The sequence below is a fragment of the Pantherophis guttatus genome, chromosome 5, assembly GCF_059756535.1.
Source record: "Pantherophis guttatus breed Tessera chromosome 5, ASM5975653v1, whole genome shotgun sequence".
Classification (NCBI taxonomy): Eukaryota; Metazoa; Chordata; class Lepidosauria; order Squamata; family Colubridae; genus Pantherophis; species Pantherophis guttatus.
In genome coordinates, this window is record NC_142067.1 from 99959922 (window position 1) to 99983415 (window position 23494).

Genomic DNA, 23494 nt, shown 5'->3' on the forward strand with positions numbered 1-23494 from the left:
TCATGATCTTTGTGGACGAGCCGATTCCAAAGTAAGAAGACGCACCAAACCATTTAGGGAGGAGAGAGATGGTACTAATTCAGGAGGGAGACCCTATGGATACCGGAGGTGGAAGCCCAAGGATTCAACTTGTTTTCCCTGCACATTTAAAATATCCTCTGCTCATATATATCATTTACAGTAATTATTTGTTCATTCCATATGTATACTGTACACTGGCTCATCTTTAAACGGAGATGAGGAATGGGCTTTTGAATTAACATACTGCCTCTTAAAATGTCCTTATCTATATTTGCACAATGGGCTTGAGCAGGTTTCTTAAGAAGGACATGATTTAGCAAAAGGTAGTTCAACCAAAGGAAGGTTGATAAACAAGGTCACAGTTTCATTTGTTCCTGCCCAACCGATTCATATTATTGTAAAGGCAGTTTCCTTGCACTATTTGAATCTGAGAATGTTGAGAAAGTTACATACTTTTAAAACAATATTTCTTCTTTGCCCCAGATCAGAAAAGCATACAAAAATATTAATATTTAAAATAGAAGAAGAGTATTTGACTCTGGATAATACACTATGCATGTCAGCCACTGAATTCTTGAATAGGAATATTACAACACAAATGTTCTGTACAAGTTTTAAGTTGGAGAAAAGGTAATACAGGTGGTCCTCGGCTTAAAACAATTCATTTAGTGACCAAAGTTACAATGGTACTGAAAAATGACATGACTTTTTTAGTTAGGACCTTTGCAGCATCCCCATGGTCATGTGATCAAAATTCAGATGCTTAGCAACTGGTTCATATTTATTACCGTTGTGTCCCAAGATCATGTTTTGCGACCTCAGAAGAAAACTCAATGGGAAAGCCAGATTCACTTAACAACCAGATTACTAATTTATCAACTAGTGATTCACTTAAGTATAGCAAGACATGTCATAAAATGGGCAAAATTCACTTAACAAATGTCTCATTTAACAAAAATTTTGGGCTCAATTGTCAAAAGTCGAGGATTACCTGTACAGGTAGTTTAGTCACTGTTATGAAGATGATGAAAAAACCAACCTTTGCATTTACAAGCTTCACTAGTCTGGAAAGCTCAGTAAAATCTTAAAGACAGTTGCAGTTTCACTTAGTGACCACTTTGCTTAATGACTGAGTTGCCAGTTCGAATTGTGTTTGCTAAACAAGAACTACCTGTATTCTCCAGGTTTCTCACTTCCAATGTTACATCCAGAAACAAAATTTCAGTTTGCAATTTTCACAGATACCTTCTGTAACTTTAGAAAGTAATATTTAATCTATATTTTGAAAACAGTTTTAATAAATAAACTCTTATAGTGAAGAATGTGCAGAATTATCAATTCATTATTAGGATGCCAGTTTTTAAAAATTTAGCTGAGTTCAGTGAATAACCAGTGCATTTATTTCTAATAAGTAACACTGCAGTATACTATGGAGCAATATAATTTAAGGATTTTTTTTCATTTTAAGAAAATGTGTAGTAGTTAATCATTTATTTATACAGAAAGGCCAGTTCATGACAGCAAATTCTAATTCTGCTATATATCCAATGAATAGAACTACAAACTTAAATATCCCCCAAGAACACTTTTAATTAACAGTTATCAGTACAAAAAGATGTTGGTAGTCATACTAGAAATTTTTCTGATCACTATTAACCATGTTTCAGACCACAAATCATTATAATAATAAATCATTATTACAGGCAATTGTTTTTAAAAATAATGCAGCGAGATATTCTTAGGAATATAATTTACAGTTCTGAGAGCAGTTTTAAAACCTATATTTGAATGAAAACTTATTTGCTTTGAAAAAAACTTTTGTGACCAATGTTTGACTAGATACTAATTGGGTGGTTTTCTTTAACAGTACCACAGGCACTATAATTGTTAATTTGCTGCATGGACTGTAAAATAATCCTTTAAAAGGCACATTAATTATTGGATTCATAGATTTTTAAAAAAATAAACCAAATTTTGGAAAAATCTATTTAACAGATATTCAGTATTCTAAAAATCAAAATGTATTATGAAAAATGTTACATTTTTGTTTCATGAACTGAAACCAGTATAAGGCTTGTAGTAAGCTAAATAACATATATGAAATGTATTATCTGAAGAGATTTCCTTTTCTGAAGCACGTGAACTAAAGATTTTCAGGAATATAATCGTCTTTCAGATCTTGGTACGCATTTCATAATTGCAGCTTTCCACAGTGCTGGTGCAAGCAACTGACTTAGAGTAGTCACACTCAGTATAAGGAGGTAGACCTAGAAATTGGAAAATAAAATGTTATTTACATTTTTTATTTACATTTTAAGTCGAGCACATTATAAAGTTAACATTAAGTCAGGAGCACATTAAACTTAACTGACATTGTTAAAAATAATGAAATTGTGCTACACCTGGACAACCTGTTCAGCTTGAATACTTAAAATTTCGTATTCTGATATGTCCTGGCAATGACCACTCCAAGACAGGAGATGTCAGCATGCAATTTTGTCTTGCTGATGGGACAAGGACATAATGAGAAACTATTTTCTGTGTTACATTTCTTTATTTGAATGGCCTTCTAGGGAAGCAATAGCAAACAGTGCTCCATACAGTGGAGCCAACAACTGGAGCAGAATGAAAAGCCAGCAAATGGACAAGGAAGAGAACTGTGGATTACCCATATATATTCCCCATGAGGAGACTGTTTAGAGACATCATGGCTCAGATTCTTTAAATGGACACTAACAATTATAATTAGAGAAGAGAGCCATTGATACAAAATGGAACAAAATATTTAATGGACTTTTCTTGATTAGGATTGAATGAGTGGGCTTTAAGAATTTGTTGATAATGAACAAGAAAGAATAAGATCTTTTATTGTAGTATCAGAGAAAGTGATAAGTTATTAAAATTGTTTGTAGTTGTCTTGATGAAGTGGGAAACCATTTCTTTTTTCTATGTATTTTTTCCTTGCACTTCACTTTTTAATTTAATTTTTCTTTTAAAATTCTTAATGTGTATTTTTTATCTTTGTATTTGTAAATTTGAATAAAAATTATATAAAAGTTGAATGGATCGATCTGTGTCCCATTCCTTTCCTAGTTTCCTCATAATTTCATTGATTGATTCATTCATTCATTTTTCTATGGCCACCCATATCAGTCAATGACTCTGGACAGCTTGATTATAAACTCTTTCAGACAGTCCTAATCTATTAGCCCAATCCTATTTATTTTTATTCAAAGACTCCAGAACTGCTCCATTACTTCAGTATTAGCCTTCAGAGTGTATTCATGTCATTAAATTTTCCACTTCTCATAGACTTCAGATCATTAAAATGTCAGCAATCCTATCTTACCATAGTTTTAAGAAGATTCAAATATCAGATAATTTAAAGAGCTGCTGATGCTGTGTCATGAGAACAGCTAAGGAACAGCATTCAGCCTCCCTGCCCCCCCATCTCCGACCCCAAATCTACTAATCTGTTCTAGGCAGAGTAACGCCCAAAGCCTGTTATGATACATAACCAGGCACACTACTTAAGAATATTAAAGATGATGTTCCTGCTCAGAGCAGAAAATACGACAATGAAAACTTAAGCTACATTAAGAAACCATACGTGATTTTTGCCCTTCTTGACTCATGCCAGTGGAAAATGTAGGGGCAGCTTTCACTTATTCCCCCTGAATGTCTTGAATCCTCTGGAACAATGTCAATACGGGCAGTCCTCAATGTATGATCACAATAGAGCCCAAAATTTCTGCTGCTAAGTGAGACATTTGTTAAGTGAGTTTTGCCTTATTTTACAACCTTTCTTGCCACAGTTAAGTGAATCACTGCAGTTGCTAAGTTAGTAATATGGGTTGTTAAGTGATTCTAGCTTCCCCTTTGACTTTGCTTGTTAGGTCACAAAAAGGGATCACATGATCCCAGGACACTGCAACTATTATAAATCTGAACCAGTTGCCAAGCATCTGAATTTAACCACCACATAACCATGGTGATGCTGCAATGGCTGTAAGTGTGAAAACCGGTCATAGGTCACTTTTTTCAGTGCCATTGTAACTTTGAACGGTTAGTTGTAAACGGTTACAACTAACTTGTAAGTTGAGGAATACCTGTAGAAGTCCAGAGGAATGTAGTGGGAAGATAAAAATCACTTAAGTGTCTCCCCATCTGGAGCTGCAATCCTCCACACCACTTTTCCAAATGACAAACTTTTTATTTATGGAAATTGAAGTCTGCTTCTAATACTTTGCTAACAGTTTTATTATTTCTCAATACACTGTTCAGAACTTGGAAGCTGATGTGTGCTAGTTTTGAGAAGTCATATATGTGACTAGGGAAACTAATGAAGACTGAAAATTTAAAACTTGTAGTAAAACTAAACACTGTCCTGAGAAATTGCAAACTGCAACAAGGTGACTATAAGCTTATTTAAGACTCCCTTCCCACAAGTAGCTTTTATGATAGATTTTCCCCCATTTTTAAAGATTCCACCCACCCACCACCACCTTTTTTTTTTTTTTTGCATCCAGTCTTTCATGGAGAATATTTTTAGTGGAAAACTACCAGTAGTTTGCAAGAAAAAGATTAATCAACTGTACTTGTCTGTTTGTTGCTGTTCCTTGAAAATAAAGTGACAGAAGAAACTACATACTGTCTAGTTTAGCATTTTATTACATCCTTCAAATTGTAAAAAACCCTGTCAATCATAGCTCACCTCTCGAGAAATTATACCAGCTCTGCGTGCTCTACTTCCCAAGACAAAGGAAAACTCGCTGACTTGAGCCAAGCCTGCTGATACAATCCATTTGATATACTGGCTGTTCTTTGGAAGAATCATAGAAAGGACAAGTACTGCCAGGAAAAACTTAAGAGAGAGAGTTTTTAGAAAAAACAGTGGAACAAACAAACTTATCTTTTTAAAAAATCAATGAAAAATTTTAAAAAGCCAAAATGAAGAGGTCATAAATGAACTATATTGATATGAAGAGTTCAATGATAGAACCTAATTCAAGTAATTCCAGAGCCATTTGGGAGTGTTAAAAAAAGTAAAGAAGTTGTCCATAACTGCATGTTCCAAGTCCCACTTCTTTTTTACACGTGTTGACACATATTTAATGTGTTGACACATATTAAAAGAGCTAGTATTGTCACAAATGGCATTTTGTGATCTCTTATACAAGTCAGTATGTACTGCAGTCTTCTATCTCCAGATGTCTCCATAAAGAAAAAGAGAGAAAGCACAACCTTGAACTAAGTTCTGGATTGTAATACATAGAACAGGAAGGTAAAATATGGATTAAAATAAAGCAGACATAGCCTCCTGAAGTTTAGTTTGCACAAATCAAGTTTCCCTATTGACATCTTAGTCTGTTACGGCATGTTGTTTTGAGTGCTATCTGCAAAAATGTTTGAATGGAATCATTCATTATCAGCTTCAGAGGATATAGGATTTAAGCTGTAGGTTTACAGCTAAAAAAAAAAAAACCTGGCAAGAAATAGTGAAATACTCAACAGCCAATTCGCTCTCAATTAACTCATACTTTTGATTGTATTGATTGTATAGAGCAGATTGTGTAAACCCGCATCGTCACAGTGTCATCACGTGACATATCAGGACTTTTTCCCCCTTTGCTAAACCGGGCAAGGGCGGAGCCAGCATGTGATACATCTGGCCCACAGGCCGCAAGTTTGACACCCCTGTGCTAGAGAAAGAATGAACAAAACAATGCATTCATTATAAATGTCTTATTATATATTACATAATTATACTATATAATTATATAATATATAAATCTATAAATATCTCTAACATATACCTGACACATACTTTCAACACCTACCAACAGAGGTAAAACACAATCCTGTACTTTAGTGCCCACAACTGATACTTTTAATAACATCAAATTATTAAAATAGCATTAGTGAAAACAGAGTATTAAATTATATGCCAGTCCTCTATTTTTTCAAGGATTTCTGAAAAGACACCCATTGTATACCAGTATACTAGGAAGTTTGGTTATTTTTGCCAGTTGTCTGCTATATATAACATCTGTGGCACGCATGGGTGGGGGGGGGGAAATCATACAGAGTATAAATCTACATTTAACACCAAGTCCTATTAGAAAATATTAATACCTTCATTATCACCACTGAAAGTGTAAGAAACAGCAAGACTGTGAGTTCATATATTACAAAAGTGGGAAATACATGAAGACCTGCAAAAGAAAAAATAATAATAAAAGGAATGCTTCTCATTACTTTTCCTGACAATATTATCAGGCTTTTTCCAAGTCTGAAATGGAAAAATATGTGATCTTCATTTCCAAAACTTTGCAAGACAATATATCATCAATATTTGGTCTTAAGTATAACACTCTTGTGGAAGAAATATTTTCTGAAAATGCCCTGATCTGTAATCCTTGGGGGAGTGAGTATGTTCATGATTATTGTCTCTCTAATTTATTACTGATTTTTTTTTTGCTTCAGCTTTTTTTGGCAAAATTGTCCTAGACCTAGCTAATCAATAATCACATTTTTGAATACCTGGTTTTAAGTCATTTTCTAAGGTTTTAATAGTGTTTAGGTTTAATAATTGTTTAAAATATAATTTAGAAAATATCGGTAAGGTGTCAACATGGTTCCAATAAATGGCTAAAATGTAGAAAAGAACAAGAGGTAGTGGTGGCTGCTACCATTTATCCTCTAGATCCATTGTTTACATTAAAAAAAACTTGTTTCCAAAAAAGGTGGAAATTTAATATTGCAATAAGCAGTCCATATACTTTTATTTATCAGTTTCTCTTACTCTTGTTTCTTCTACATGAGACATTTCTAATTCCAGAAAAGCATTAGAAATTTTCCTAGATTTAGAAATCTTGTATTATGCTTCATGCTTAATAAATAATATATTTGTTAAATTTAATTTATATGATTCTGTAATAAATTACCTATAGATGCAAAGAATATGATAGCAAGAAAGTCACGTATTGGTTCAATACAGGATATAACCTCCTCAGTAACCATGTGACCCTGAGAAGAAATAAGTGCTCCTGCCAGGAAACATCCCAATTCCATTGAAACATCCAATAGCTCTGTGAGCTGTTAGGAAGATGGAAATATACAAGATTAATCTGAATGTTAATTTATTTTCACAGAGATAACGTACATTTAATGTACACTTTTATTAATATTATATCAGATTATATAATTAAGATTACAATAAAAATGTTGCACATAACCCAATAGATGACTACATTCTACACACAATTACGTGACTGTAAATCTATAGGAACTTTAACTTCAACACGACAATGAGTTATGCAAAATCTTATGGACTCAGAGACCTAATCTCCTATTTTAAATTCAAAAGAGTATAATATCCATTTTTTGAAGTAACAAATCAGATAGGTATTCCTGCAAAGAGCATATAGATATAATATCCTTTTCTGGCTGTGAAAAACAGTCATAAGTCACTTTTTTCAGTGCCGTTGTAACTTTGAATGGTCACTAAGTGAACCGTTGTAAATTGAGGACTACCTATTTTTGATTTGAAGAAATCCAGGTGTCCTCTTATCCCAGTTCAACTCCTATTAACTCCTACAGCTTATTTTCTGCTGATTTCCCATCTAACTTCTAGCCAGGTTAACCCTGCTTAGCTTTTCAAGATCAGCAAGGTATTACCAACTTGGGCTTATCAGATCCAATTTGTAAGAATTCACATTTATATGATGCATTAATATAATCAAACTGGAAATTATTAGATGCCAAACATTTATCAACAGTTTTCAACCTCCTATAGATTTAACTTCTATGACTGAAAGCTATATTTTCATCTACAATTATTTATAAGTTTTCAAGTATAATAAATTATGGTATATAAACAGCACATCAAAAAATATAAATATTTGTAAAAATTACCATTAACATAAGAAATACAAAAGCAGATATCCCTAGAACTAGAATTTCTTTGTTTCCTTTGCTTTCTATATGCAACTTGCGGTAGTAGGGTCCTATCAGGTAAGTCTTTAAAACAAGACATATAAGCAGAACAGCAGCCAGGGAGAAGAGGATTTGTCCAATCAGCATCAATATCCTTAGTATTTCTTTGATAATGCTAGGAGAAAAAAGCCAGTATCAATCTCATGCTTCTAAATTGCTCAATTTATTTCTTATTACAAATGTATTATCCAAAATATATATTTTGTAATTTTACTCTAAAAGAAAAACATTGATTTCAGAGAAGAGTTTAAGATGTAACTGTTTTATGTTGTACTTTTATCAAAGAATAAACGTTTCTGAGTTGGATTTGACATTTAAAAATAATAGTAAATACAAATACATACCAACCAACTATTCCTGTCTCCAGGAATAACCTGTAGCTTTTCCAGAGACATGCATCTAGCCCAAATATTGCCTTCCCTTTCTACTTCTCTTAATCTTGACAAATAAAGTTCACCATACCCCAAATAAATTCTCATTAAAAGCTCCACTTCAGATTGAAAGGAAATACTGAGTATACTTGGATGGGATAATTACAAAAAAATTCAGATGACACAAATTTCAGAGGGGTACCTAATACGATGAAAGAAAGAGGATTTCAAAAAAGATCTTGATATATTTGAGGAATGAACTGAAATGAATAGGATAGAATTTAACAGGGAGAAATGCCAATTCTGCATTTGTGTGGAAAAAATATGTAAGGTACAGGGACAGGATTGGGAATTCCTGCCTTGGTAATAGTACATGTACAAAGGATCCAGGTCTCCTTATGAACAGAAACTAGAGCCAGTAGAGATGCGGTTAAAAAGCAAATACTAATTGGGATTAATTAACAGGAGCATAAACTTGATCAGTCAAGAGATCATTACTTTTAACTATAAATCTATCCATCAATCACATTTATATGGTCTTCTATGGCTGTTTGTGGCATACAATACGATCATAAAGTAACAATATTAAAACACTCTATCATTAAAAACATTGATATTATTTTAAAAGGCTAGGCAAGAACACTGTATACTATGAATAGTGAATCCACCTTAGGATCACCATTCTCTTGAGATCCTCAGGGCTGATGACAGTGTTAGGTTTTGAGGGATTTCCAAGATAGGAGAAAGGGCCAATTTCACTTGGGGGAGGGGGATAAATGACATTACAAGGGTGAGTGCCACAATAGAAAAGACCCAACTCATGGGTCTTGTCAGATGTAACTTCTTAGTAGACGGGATCCACAACATACCTCTTCTGTTGGATCTAATAGGATGGAGAGTATAATTGGGAAGAGGTGGCACCTCAAATAATCTGGCTCATGCACCGTGAACTGGACCTGGAAGCAAACTGGCAAGTGAGCTTACAGGGCAGATGTGTAATTCGGCATCAGCTGAGCTTCTGGATATTCTTCAAGGCAGCCCCATGTACAGCGTATTACAACAGTCCACTCAGGACATACATGTCTGGTATGTCAGTTTATATAAATGTTTCCATAATATCAACCAATTTTTTTAGCAACACTGATTTTTTTCTAGATTTGGGAATTCTTTCTCCTAGGTAAATTAGTTTCTGTCATTCTTGCAATGACCCTCTTCACTTTTACTATTGATTATTCTTAGTTTCATTCCTCCCCTTTTTTACCTTTTTGCAGGAATAACAGTATCAGAAGCTCCCCCAAGAGTTGGTCTCATGGGATCTGAAGATCTATAGCAAATTGATTACTTAATGTGAAGTAATGGATATAACAAATTAAATGCTCCATATATATTACCCAAGTTTTTTTGCAAAATGTCAAGATAAAAATATAATGAACAACATAACAGCTTAGCTTCATTACCTGGAATGTGTGCCAAATCCGGCTTGAATAAAAGTTGGCATGACAGCTATGAATAAACCAAGCTGTACATCCTGCATCACCAACATTGCAAGGAGAACACTGCTATAATCAATTTCACCTGTTAGGCAAGAAACACTCACTGTAATGTGAAACTTAACATTTCACTTAATAAAAATTGTCTATTTTCAAAATTAACTGATAATGTAAATATCTGTATTTAGTATGTGTGACTTTCAGTATCCAAAAATCAATTACCTTTTATTCTCTTGCCCTCAAGCAAGCGGAGTTTTAATATTCTGTACATGTTTAAAAACCTCTTTTATTTCATTTATTTAAAATGCTGGTCTGGGTTTCTGCATCCCCTTTCAGGATGCAGAAAAACAGTAAAAGGAGGTGCCTGCTTCCATTCCTCAGATTTCGAGTCGTATTTCTATTCCATTTTATATGCTGCAATCCATTGATGTTTCCAAAAACTATCCTATGCTGTATATTTTTCTGTGATTTCTCAAAGATATTTGATAAATAAAATGAGAGCAAAGATAAACATACATGACAAATAAGGAGTAATTTATTTGTCACACTTCAGTTTTCTATTCCTTTTTCCTAAAGAAGGGGAAGAAAAACTTCTCTTACTTTAATGCCACCATCTATAGTAGCAGTGCAGAAATGAACATGCAAAAAAGTAGCTTGCTGGCCTCTTCAGAAAGAATAGGTATCCTCCTCTCTGCTATCTAACTACTCTTTCGTAAGGTTTCTGTGCCAAGCCAAAAGCTTCATGTGCAATTTTACAAAATACATGAAATTGTGTAATTCTTTCTGCATCTATAGAGACTTCAATAGATAAGAGGAATCTTAAGTCTTCAAAAAGTAAACTGAGACTTCTTGACAAGATATGAGAGACATAGAAGATGACTATAGAACTATTTCAATGTAGCCATTTCCAGTTTCTTTTCATGGAAAATACATAAAGTTCAACCATATGTATTTGAAGAAAGTGAGTATATGGACTGGACTGAATTAGCTTTTTCATTAGTCACCTTAATTGAATGACTCCAGCTTTCTGTACTACAGAAGAAGTGAAAAATCCTTTTTCAGTCATATCTATGACCCAGAATTTAGTTTCATTACTACTTTAAACTTTTGCCAATGCCAGAGAAAAAAACAAAGATTCACTAAATATAAAATTATATGCATTGTTATATTAACTTGAGTTTATGAAGATTATTTACATCATATATTTGCAAAATTATCAAGCCTGGTACTATTTGAAATACAAAGCTTCAATTCCACAAGTGCTGACAATATTTAGTACAAGACAACATCAAGAAATATGTTTGCCATATATAAGGAATATATATTAACTCATAACATGAGTTACTGATCTCAATCATTAACAGCAACATAGATTTGGTGTCACCAAACATTAACACAAAGTGTTCTTCACATAAAATGTGATCAACTGATAGATTGAATAAAGAAATATATGTGATTGGAATAACTAAGAGCATTCGTGTTCAAAATTGTCATAATATTTCAAAGTTAACTGTCAATTAAAAGCACTTTTATACAGCAAAAAAATAATAATCAAAAATACTATTTACATCCCTTTTTAAAATTCTTATATGTGCCTATGTTTGTATTCTAATGAAAAAGTTGCACTGGACTTACCTTCTTTATCTCCGCGAGCACTCCCTGCAAGGAATCTAGATACCAACGGTGTGCTTGATAATGATAAACACGTAGCAATGAAAACACTCTGAGTTGCTCTGATTTGTAGCAAATGCCCCCAGAGTAAGCCAAATGTAATCATCAAGAGCGTCATGTAGCAAGGTCCTTGCAAAGATATTTTCCATACCTTTAAGAATAATTGTAACATAGAATTGAATTTTAACATTTTCCAATATTATTTTCAATGGAATACGAAAGCCTGGTAAAAAAGTGTGCAACTATTTAAGTTCTTTTGAGTTTGAGCTAAAAGTTCTTTTGAGTTTCAAAATTATTTTTGTTGCCAATGTTTGTAGACATTCAAAATACCAAACAGCATAAAGTCCAACACCTTTTTTTCTTCACCGATTCAAAGTTTGGGTATCTGTATTTCAGCGAAAACTCAAAGATTTTAAGCTAATAGAAAGGTTCAAAGAAATTTATTATTACCAAAAGAAAACAAGGCTACAATGTTAAGGAAGTTTTTCTTCTAGTCATAGCCTTAAACATAGCAGCCCATTTTGGTAATAATCTGTCTTAATTTAATTTAATTAATTAAATTTATATGCCGCCCCTCCGAAGACTTAGGGAGGCTCAAACCTTCTAATTATTACTATCATCATTATATCTCTGTCTCAAATACTACTATATTTGGGTCCAACATTTGGATCCTGAAATTTTGGAATAATAGCAATGCTGTAATATATGGCACATGTAGGTGCACTTAAAATACAAATGACAACACGTGTTATTTTGTTAATCAGTAATATTTCTTGCAAAATGATAGCCAACCTACAATCCAAACTTTAGAAATCCAATCCAAACCTCATGAGCAACCTTGATGTCTTCTAGATGTGTGGACATAATTGCTAGAATTCTTGACAATGACCTGAGGAAATCTGGGAACTAAGATCTACATGTTTAGAAGGCATAACATTTATGTATTTATTTATACATTGCCAAATTTCCATTAAAAAATCTCATTGGTTTACAGTTGAGGAAGGTGAGATTAGTGAAAAGAACTGCCGTTTTTTCCCCTAAAAAAACCTTCCCAACATCACTTCTCATTGTGCTTCAAAAATCAATTCTCACTTCTGCACAAAGGGAGTTCCATATATGGAAAATCATATCCTTGCAGTATATATAAAGTACCCTTCTGTTTGCAGATTCTTCTAATTAGATCCAACCTACTTTTTACTATCAGTTTTAATTGTCTTAAGCTTTCTCTTTTGCTAAATTCTTACTAATTTGACAAGGACTGTTTAGCTGTGCTACTATAGATTTCAGATTTTGAGTTATATACATGCTTATATGACACTTTTTTTCTTCCATTCAAACATGTCCAATTGTTAGAACATGCCTGGACAAGTCCCTGAAGTTTTCTTGGCAAGATTGAAAGAAAGTCACTGGCCCAAGGTCATCCAGCTGGCTTTGTGCTTAATGCGGGACTACAAGTCATGATCTCCAAGTTTCTAGCCTGATGGCCTTAACTACTACACCAAATTGCCTTTCATATGACAATGCAAAACAATTCCTTCATTTTGAAAATCAGGTATCAATGGAAATGAGTCTAATGCTCTTCCAGATATGCTAGGTTCCATATCTAAAAACAATTTATAGTACTAATGTACATAAGTTTGATGGAACAATACCTTTCTTAGCCTTTCAGGAGAAAATTCCAGACCAACCAGGAACAGTGTGAAGAATACACCAAATTCTCCCAATGTCTCTACCTGCACAATTGACTGAAAAACATTCTATTCAGTATGCTACAATCTTATTATAACAGTTGCTTAAAATTTTCAACTGGACTGAATTCCTAAAAAAAAATATCTAATCACAATAACCATATTTATTTGCCTCTAATATACAGTTAGTCATCAACTTACAACCACAGTTGAGCCTAATATTTCCATTGCTAAGCAAGGCAGTTTTTAAGTGCCCCATTTTAGAACCTTTTTTGCCAGTTTTTAAGCAAATGACTACAGTTGTTAAATGAATCATACAGCCGTTAAAGGAATCTGGTTTCCCCAAATTGACTTTGCTTGTTGGAAGTCAGCGGGGAAGGTCACATGGTAATCACATGACTCCAGGACAGTGCAACTGTCATAAATATATGCCAGTGCTCAAATTTTTATCATGGGGATGCTGCAACAGTCATAAATGTGAAAACTGGTCATAAGTCACTTTTTTCAGTGCTATTATAATTCAAACAGTCACTAAACAAATGGTTGAAAGTCAAAGACTACCTGTATTCTGTAATAATTTTTTAAAAATCTATATAATGGCCAAATATATTACTTTATTTGCTAGTGCTTATTTGCTAGTGCTTATTATTAACAGGACATATTTTTTAAAATGGAATAATATACCTTGGAATTAAACAGGAAATTACATTAAATAAAACACTATTTTAATTCAGACCTTTTATATGCTTACTGAAATTATAGTGATTAAATTTTTATTTTACAAAAATCCTTTTTTTGGAATAAAAAAAATTCATTGCTTAAAATAATTTCCTTTTCAATTTTGGATGAATATTGCCCAACTCCTAACATTCAAATAATAAATACATATTGCAGGTAGTCCTCGATTTACAACCACAATTGAGCCCAAAATTTCTGTTGCTAAATAAGATAGTTGTTAAGTGAATTCTGTCTCATTTTATGACCTTTCTTGCCCCAGTTAAGTGAATCATTGCTGTTGTTAAGTTAGCAGCATAGTTGTGAAGTGAACCTGGCTTCCCCATTGACTTGGCTTGTCAGAAGGTCACAAAAGGTTATTACGTGACCCTGGGATACTGCAACCATCATAAATATGCAAGCTTCCAAATTTTGATCCTATGACCATGGTGATGCTGCAATGGTCATAAGTTTGAAACATAGTCATAAGTTATTTTTTTCAGTGCCGTGGTAACTTTGAATGGTCACTAAGCAAATGGTTTAAGTCAAGGACTACCTATAATCGAACATTCAATTTCATCTAATTCAACTTTTATTCCTTGAAACATAAAAAGTTTATTTTCAAATGCTGTCACACAGAATATCCCATTTAAATTTCTGAGTAACTTATTTCTTACAAATATATTTTTCGAGATGCATTCTGATACTTATCTTAAGAACAATACCACCTCCCAATATACTCTTACCTTTATACTGTTTAAACCTGATGGCCCCAAAAGTACTCCACAGATAATATAGCCAAACATTGTTGGCAATCCTATTGTTGTGCATAGCCAGCCACAAGGCAAAGACAGCATTCCTATTGTCACAATATCCTAATGAATAAAATAAAAATACACCACTGATGAAAAGATCCAGGCAATCAACGCAACCCATCCTGGAACAAAGTAATTCACTAACAATTCATCATTGTTCGCCATCTATTATTGATCGTGTTCTAGTGTTATGTCTTTCCTGACACTTTAATTGAAAGTAGACAACCTGTGACCTGTTGGGTCATTATTTTGAAGACATATCCTTACCTAACAGAACAATCATGGATGGGTTAAAAAGCAATGGGACTTCCAATTTCCTGCCAGCTTCCCCATTGACGTTTCTTGTAGGAAGCTGACAGGGAGTGTTGCAAATGACAATCATGTGACTGCAGCTGACTGCAGTAACATAGCAATGTAGCAGCACTCAAGTGGCCAAAACTTTGTCAAATTTTAATCCATACGACTCATTGGTCCTGATTTTGGATTTATTCTATAAATTAGCTCATTTGTTCTATGTTGATTTTAAAATGTTGGCCTATGATGCACCATTTCACCTAATTGAAGGTTACAAACAATTAAACTGGACAGTTTTAATAGATACAAGAGTGAATTTTGGATGTCTTTTCCTGCAGGAAACATCTTAATAGGATTTATTTTAAAGCAAACTTTCCCAAACTTGACATTTTCCAGATAGCTGGATTTCAATGCATAGACCTCTTCAGCCAGCAATGGTAATTAAAGAGAATTTGGGGGATTTGGGGAATCTGGAAGACATGAAGATTGAAGAACATGGTTCTAAAGTAAGTATCTAGAAACTCCAGCATATCATTTCTTGCTATATGTAAAATTAGCTGAATGATTTTGAAATGAAGTGATTTGGGTCATACTTCAATGATTTATTACAATATAAACTTAGTTCTCTACTTCACCGAGGTCAGATGATATTAGGGGCCAAGGTTTATCTGAAAGGATTATGTAATAATTTAAGCACCATCCTGATGCCATTGGATTCATCATACAGGGCAACATGGAAAACAAATTCTCCTTTTATTTTTTTGCATAAAAATCTGCTTCACTTAGAGATGGATTTTCCAAAATGAGAAAGAAGTGCACCTAGGAAGGGGCTCAGCCAAGGACTGACTGACATGACCTCTGAAGAAATATTTGGTAGCTTCTGCTTTTCCTAGGCCTCTTCTGTGAATACTGAACAAAGTGGCTCTTATCTTGTGCATATTTTAATAGGAGCATTGAGAAGATCATCAACAAAGGATGTCACAGATTATTTTCTTAGATACATATGAGGATTATTATCTACAAAAATTTCTATGAAAACTAGGACCTCTTGACCAATCTACAGTATATCAAAGGCAACTTAAAGTGCATTTTCCTACCTTAAAAGTAAACATAATTTTTGAGACTAAAAATCAAAGTGCTGCCTTTATTAAAGAAAATATCAGATGTTAAATTCTTTTTTGTAGTTTAATACTACATATCAAATTGCCTATCCAGTGATCAATAATACATTTAACAGTAAAGTTATGTTTCTTTACATTATATATAATCCAAATTATTCAAGTGGATATTCAAATGCATCAAGTGTAGCTGCTTGTCACATCCACATCTTACTGCAAATATATTTTGATAGCTAAATCCAGGTTTCTTACTGAATGATGCCTCCCAAGTGAATGATCAAGCTGAGTCCAGAAGAATTACGACTGCATATAAATGCAGTTATATAATGGCAACTTACATAAATATTATTACTGGACTGTCAAAGAAACAGACAAAGTTCAGAATACTTGTTTTATATCATATCCAGCGAAAACTTAGACAATCTTTTATGGCTTATTTCACTTAAGTTTCTCTTAAAATAACAATGCACATCAATGAAGATAGTAATAAGATGAATTCAGTAATCTTAATTGAAATTCTCGATTCACCACAGAATTTTACCATGGTTGAATCAGTTTTCTTCTGTTGGAACTTCTAGTATTGTATCATTTAAAGAGAAATGCATAGACAATGATATATTTTTAATATTTTTTTCATCCCTTTATAGCAGCTTACCTTTATAAAATGATGGTCAGCACGTGGAATGGTTGAGTCTCTGGGCTTTGTAAGAATGTACTGATTGTTTTGTGAATCAATAAGCATACTTAAACCCAAATCATCTTCCACTTCCCTTTTTGAAGTATTTCTTTTGCTATCTGCTTCATCCTCTTCCACTCTTAAAACGGCTTCAAAATTAACTCCTCTCACCTGCCAATGAAATAAAATTCTAATGTTTCATTTATTTAAGGCAAAACTCAGTGTCCTGAGACTGAGACTCCTATTTACAAATATAGTTTTATTCTTTTCTGCTCCCTTCCATCCTCCCACAAAGAACTGACTGAGCAGATTTTTGCCGATTCAGAGAGCCTGCTGAGAAAGAAAAAAATATCAGAAGCCTTTTGCTGAATATGGAAAATAAATTGTTTTTTTTTTAAAAAAAATCTCTTTACCACATTGTCTTTGAGATTTTTTAAAAAAAGGAAAAACAATGAAAACTATTAAAGTATGCAGACTATACATCTATTGCTTTTGGATGCAATAATTTTCAAGTATATATACCGGTAAGCACAGTCACTGCAGAATTTATATTTTCAGTTTATATTGCTTTATCATATATTTATCATATATTCAATATAAAATTCCATACATTACCCTTAAATATCTATTATTTTACTGTTCACATTTTCAACCTCAGGATACGTAACTGTGCTATTTTTTTACAGCTACACAGAATAGCGCAGCTATGCTACTTTTTACTACTTGCCTATTTCCTCATAGTGCTGAAATATATTTTGATTTTTTGTATTCCTCCACACTTCATAGTCTTTAAAAATTACATTCCAACAAGGAATAGAACAATTGCTTTTTGTTTTCTTTCAGAAACTTGTTTTTTGGAAAAATATGAGAAAAAAAAACATAAATTATCCTATTTACAGCTAGAAAGACAGTTTCTAAATAAACTTACTGACTTGTTGTCATCAAACGCATGTTCTCCTATTTCCTCTTCTAGTCTATCAGCTGCTTTTCTTACATCTTCAAGAATCTCATCAAGAATAGAAAGACTTTTATTTTGATGCTGCATGTTTTTCAGGGCTTCAGCTTGATGCTTCTCTGCTGCTAAAAGTTCAACATATTCTGTTTCCTCCTGTCAAAATATATTAAAAGGTGAATGGTTACTCAAAGCTCAAAATGATTTGTCAAATTTTGACTTTAATGAAAAATTTTGACTTCTGAAAAACCCAAGGAAAGCTTTTTCTGTGCCTTCAGCTATTAGTAGCAGCAAACTACTCAATAAAATTGGGTGATACTTTACATTTCTAAAATATTGTTTTGAAGATGTGAAAGAGCTGTCTAATTTAGAACAGAAAAAAAACACAAAAACATGTATTATTTCTACTGTCACAACTGTATGTATTATATTTGTATTGTACTGTTTTCCCCATAAAGCAGCTCAGCTTGGCTTGCATACTTTTATTGTGTTGTATAAAGTTGTGGGAGACAAGACAAGTAGCCTAGCAAACCATCATATTATGCTGTAGTTTAAAGTGAGAAAAGCACGCACATGAATGTGAGAGGAAGATGCTTCCTTCCTCTGCCCAGGCAGAAAGGACAAAATGAAGGGTGTATTGGGTTATTCTAGCTGAAGTTCTTTCAGATCAAGCAGAACTAAAAGGCTTTTGTAATCGTTAGACCCTACACATCCTTTGTAAAAGGAAAGCAATGTTGAATGTTGGGTATGCAAGAGTAATATCTTCAGCTTTGAGTTTAGCTATTTGTTCATGCTTCATCTCTGTAAAACATTAGAGTTTGAAGGTTCCAAAGAGCTTACCTTTATTGCGGCCTCTCTCAAAGCTTCCAGCCGCTGATGACTACTTTCCTTCATATTTACAACATCTTTATAATCACCTTGCAGAGCTCTTTGGAGCCCATAGATTGCTTGAAAGACTGAATTTTCGCTTTCATTTAGTTCTTTTTGAAAAATTTCGAATGTGTGGACCTGAAAAGTCCTCTCTTCCAATGACAATCCTGAATCCTTTTCCACTGCTCTTATTGCGCTTTTCAGTTTGTTGAGAACCACGTTCTTCTGATGTAAAAGTCCAGATAATTTTCTGCAGTTTTCTATAAGCCACTGTTTCTTTTGAGTAATAGCAACTCCTCTTCCACGATGCAGCTTTATTGCATGTTTCACTATGTCCTCGTGTTCTGCATGGGTTATTAGTTGGCAGCAAAGCAGTAAGGCCAGTACCCATAGTGAAATAAATCCAGTTACACTCATTGTCCAGTTATTATTACAGGCTGTGGAATGCCACTTAGAAAATATGTCAAACTTTCTGTCGTAAGTCTTTTGCATTTCAAATATGCATACAGTAAGACCACTTAATGAGTGTTTCTCTATAACACACTGTAGGATCTCTGAATTAAATATGAATTCAAATGTTGGCAAACGTGAGGATAAATTAGGTTAGGTTCTTCTTTGTTCACATTTAAATTCATTTGCATTGGAAATACCTTCTTTCTTTCCCTGGTTTTGGTCCAAAACATAACACTTGTTAACATCTTTCAAAACTGAAAGGTTGAACTGAACTGAAGAATATCCTAATCTCTTTTCGCCTAGATATGCTTGCTTCTTCTTATGTAGATAACTGACAGTACCAGTGCTGTATTTTAAAACAATAAAAGTAAAATGGTTATTTTTTACAATAATTAAAATTCAAAGTTTTCTTTAAAAAGGGATAATATTCCTTTACATATTCTCATATTCTTAATGTTCCTTACTAAAAATTTATCCTCTTATATAAGATTCCCTCCTCACTTCTTTCTGCCATTCCCACAGGGTTCTCATTTCTCCTTTTCTGTTTCTCTCATATTGTTTTTCCTTCACTTCCACTTTCCAATATATCTTTTCCAACTATAAATATTCTTTTGCAAACTAAGTATAAGAGCTAAAACAAACAAAAAAGGGTGTTGCCGCTTCTGGATCCAGTCACAATGAATTTTAGCTCTAGCCTTACCCACAATTAACTGATTACACAAATGGAACATAACCCTTGATATCTAAAAACAGTATTTTCCCCATTCCTGGGCTTCTAGGATAAGCTCTTCCTGATTTTTTTTCCAAATCTTATTCTGCCCTCACATTATTTTAGAGTACCATAAGTACATAATAGCACTAGCAATAGCACTTAGACTTATATACCGCTTCATAGTGCTTTTACAGCCCTCTCTAAGCAACCCTCTATAATACCTGTATACATCTCCCCGCACTACCTCACTTCTCTTGGTATTTTTTAAAAAAACCTTTATTGAAATAAAATTAAATGAGAAGTTGGCATACTACAAAGCGGATCACCGGGCTTTAATATCGTATTTGTTATTTAAAATGCTTCTAAACCCAGCAGGCTTACTTGGAAAATCAAAAATGGTGGATTACTCTGCTTTGTTCAGAAATGTGCCCACCTGGCCAGATCTGTGTGCAAAACATAAGTGAAATGGAATGATAAGGACTATTTTTAGGCTGGCGGGGAGGATACAGTGTGAAGCAATCTCATCATGGGAAATGTTCACTATTATAGCCATAAAGTTAGTAGGCAAGACTCATAATTCCTCATTATGAATGCACAGCATATTCTCAAAATTCCAAAAGTACCCCAATCCCCATATGTAAAATATTTAAGATCAATACACATATACACTTTAATTTAAATTGTATAGTTCTTGCATTTAAATTCCCTATAGCCGTTACCCTATCATGTTCTTATCCTATCCAACTATTTCATATTAACTTGTCATATTTCTTTTTCTTACCCTGTTCTTGCCTTCCTTTATCAGTTGGGTGGGTTTTTTTACTAGAACAGTTCACATTTCTGCTTAAAAGTTTCCTTCTTTATATTTGTCAAACCAGAGACAATGCCTTCAAGATCTTCTTGTTCTACAGCATTTTTAGCCTGTTTTCATCCTACAATCTTCAGTAGCACAGCTACAATGTGCAGTCCAAATTTGATTCCTCTCCTATTGCTGATGTTGCCTTCTGCCCATCTACTATCCTGTTCCCATAGTGACAGTAAATATGTATATTCCAGCCATTTTTGGTACTTCTAGAATACACATTTGTTAGCCTTTTAGTTCATAGCTAGGATATATTTTTTTTAGTTCATAACCAATTATACATTATATATACTCTTGTAATGCATTTTCAACATTGACAGAAAAGACCATCTTCAAGCAAGATCACAATTCTTAACCATCCTCACTACTAATCTTGCAAACACTGGGGAAAAAAGTAAACTGGGCTGTGACTTATCAAAATTATGGATTGTCAGCTGCTGTTAATTAACTTTGATCGCTGCTTGCATTGTTATTTGTTTAACAGAGTCCAGATCTAAGCTTAAGGTATTACTATAGATGTTGAAGCAATAAATCCATTATATTACAAATGGCATTTTTGAAATGTTAATTAGAACACCAGTTAAAGCAGTGGTTCCCAACGCCCCACAGGGGGGCAATTTGATTTTTAATGGGGGCAATTGAAACCTTGTTTAAACCAAGTTAATGACCTTTTAAGCTTCCTCCACGTGAGTAGGAGTTCACTTTTTGAATAGTAAGAATTAGAGGGGGGGGGAATCAGGATTTTAGAGATGCTTAGGTGGGGCATGGCCAAAAAAAGGTTGGAAACCACTGAGTTAAAGCAAACGGAGAGGAATTGGTAGGTGTACATACATTTCTATATAGCTCATTTCAAGAATCATTTAAGGTTACCAACTTGTCTTTTTAATATTGATGGCCTATAAGAAAGACAATTTATGCAAAGGACAATATAGCACAGAAGCATGGGTAAGACCTAAAACCAGCCTCTCCCATCCTGGTGCCTTTTAGTGGGCTTCCACCACCATCACCCCCCCCCCCAAAGCCAGCAGAGTTTGAGGAGGATAATCACTGTTTGACCCACATACCTGAAAAAACACCACAGGGAGAAAAAGGCTGCTCAGGAGGCATTTCCTCCTACCTCCCCCCCAAGCCCGCTGAATGGGAGCGAAGGTGCTGCAATGAAACCCCCATCGTATTATTAGCTTATCACCAGCGTAGTGGTAGGTTCAGGTTCAAACAAAAAACCAGGTTAGAAAAGCCTCCTTTTCCTTTCCAGGGCATATTTGAAGGGGAGGAAAAAAAACGGCAGCTCTTTGCCAATTTCTACCGAAAAATAAGAGGAAGGAAAAGAGAGGGTCGTTTAAGGCAGGGGTCTCCAACCTTGGCCACTGTAAGCCTTGGAGGACTTCAACTCCCAGAATTCCCCAGCCAGCAAAGCTGGCTGGGGAATTCTGGGAGTTGAAGTCCTTCAGGCTTACAGTGGCCAAGGTTGGAGACCCCTGGTTTAAGGGTTTCTGGGCCTGTTTCCACTCTCCCAATTAAAACCAGAGTAAAAACCCACTCCGACCTCTCTCCCTGCCCTAGAAACACCCTGACGGTGCCACCGCCCCCTCACCTTTCTTCAACCCCTCCAATCCGACCTACCGCTGTATTCGCCCCTCTCCTCCTCCTCCTCCTTCCCCCGGCTCCGCCGACGGACGGGCGGCATCCATCCAGCCAGGAGAGTCCAAGCCACGTCCCCATCGCTCCCCGCCCTGCTCCTGCCTCTCTCTCAGGTGCCCAATGGTGCTCCCTCAGCCCTCCCCCATCGGTGCGGACGGCGGTTGAACGGCGCCGCCCTTCACAGCCGAGCCCACGCTCAGCCGCCCTGCGAGTTGCTGAGGGCCACGCGAGGCGGGCGGGGGAGGGGGCACAACTCCGGCCCACCCTAGCCCGCCGTCTGCCTCGCTTACCCGGCTTTTGCGCCTTCTGGGAGTTGTAGTTTCCTGGCCTCTGGCTGCGGTGCGTTGTGGGAAATGTAGTGAAGGGGAAAGTGTGGGAAGCGACACCATTAGTCCGGTAATATAGAAGTAGGAAAGTTAGAGTGGAGATTTTTTTTCCCCCCCAGGTTTCTTTTCAGGCACGGAAAAGAGAAAGTTGCCCTCACAAACGAGGGAAAATTCCAAAATGTAAATTTTGCTTTCATCCAAGTAGCAGCAAAAAAAGGTGAGACAAGCTTATATGCAGTTTCCATATAAGTCCTTCCAGACATCCTCGGCCAGCCTAATTCTAGCGCTGAACGGAATCCAGAGGCGGCGAGGGGGAGCCACCACAACCAATAGACATGGTTGGGTGAAGAAAGCATGTATTTCTGTCCAGTCACAACTGAATTGTGGGCCTGGTGGCTCAGCAGACTGAAAGCATTGTGATTAATACCAGCTGCCTGCAATTACTGTAAGTTCGAATCTCACCAGGCTCAAGGTTGACTCAGCCTTCCATCCTTTCTAAGGTGGGTAAATTGAGGACCCAGTTTGTGGAGGCAATAAGCTGACTTTGTATAAATATACAAAAGTATGAAGGCTATTGCTTAACGCATTGTAAGCCGCCCTGAGTCTCCGGAGAAGGGCGGCATATAAATCAAATTAAAACAAAAAAAAGAATTAAACTGCCGAGTTTTACGTTGTTTCCTGCCCTACAATTGTATAAAATTAAATCGGAAGCTGCAGGCTGCGCACAAGTCTATCCATAAATCTATGCGACCAGAGGGTTAGGCCAGAGGGCCTCATGGGTAACGTAGTTCTAGCTCTGGCTGTGCCCGGGTGACTCTCCTT

At 35.0% G+C, this 23494-nt stretch overlaps 1 protein-coding gene across 5 annotated transcripts; it reads right to left on the minus strand.

Annotated features, from left to right (window-relative positions):
* Positions 1-1591: 1591 nt before the first annotated feature.
* On the minus strand, positions 1592-23487 carry SLC9D1 (solute carrier family 9 member D1). 5 transcript variants are annotated; one of them, XM_060686601.2, is made up of 14 exons: positions 22329-22586; positions 21770-22007; positions 18649-19477; positions 17785-17964; positions 16836-17027; positions 14700-14828; positions 13204-13296; positions 11516-11702; positions 9848-9965; positions 7939-8134; positions 6969-7119; positions 6157-6236; positions 4736-4885; positions 1592-2288 (listed from the first exon to the last, which is right to left on the minus strand). In XM_060686601.2, exons 3-14 carry the CDS (start codon positions 19168-19170, stop codon positions 2175-2177), a joined length of 2112 nt encoding a protein of 703 aa, XP_060542584.1. In that variant the 5' UTR covers positions 19171-19477; positions 21770-22007; positions 22329-22586; the 3' UTR covers positions 1592-2174. The 5 variants fall into 5 exon arrangements, with proteins under 5 accessions (XP_060542584.1, XP_034275041.1, XP_034275034.1 ...); XM_034419150.3 differs by lacking the exons at positions 21770-22007; positions 22329-22586 and adding an exon at positions 22637-23487; XM_034419143.3 differs by lacking the exon at positions 21770-22007 and having other exon boundaries at positions 22329-22653.
* Between the last annotated feature and the right edge of the window lie 7 nt (positions 23488-23494).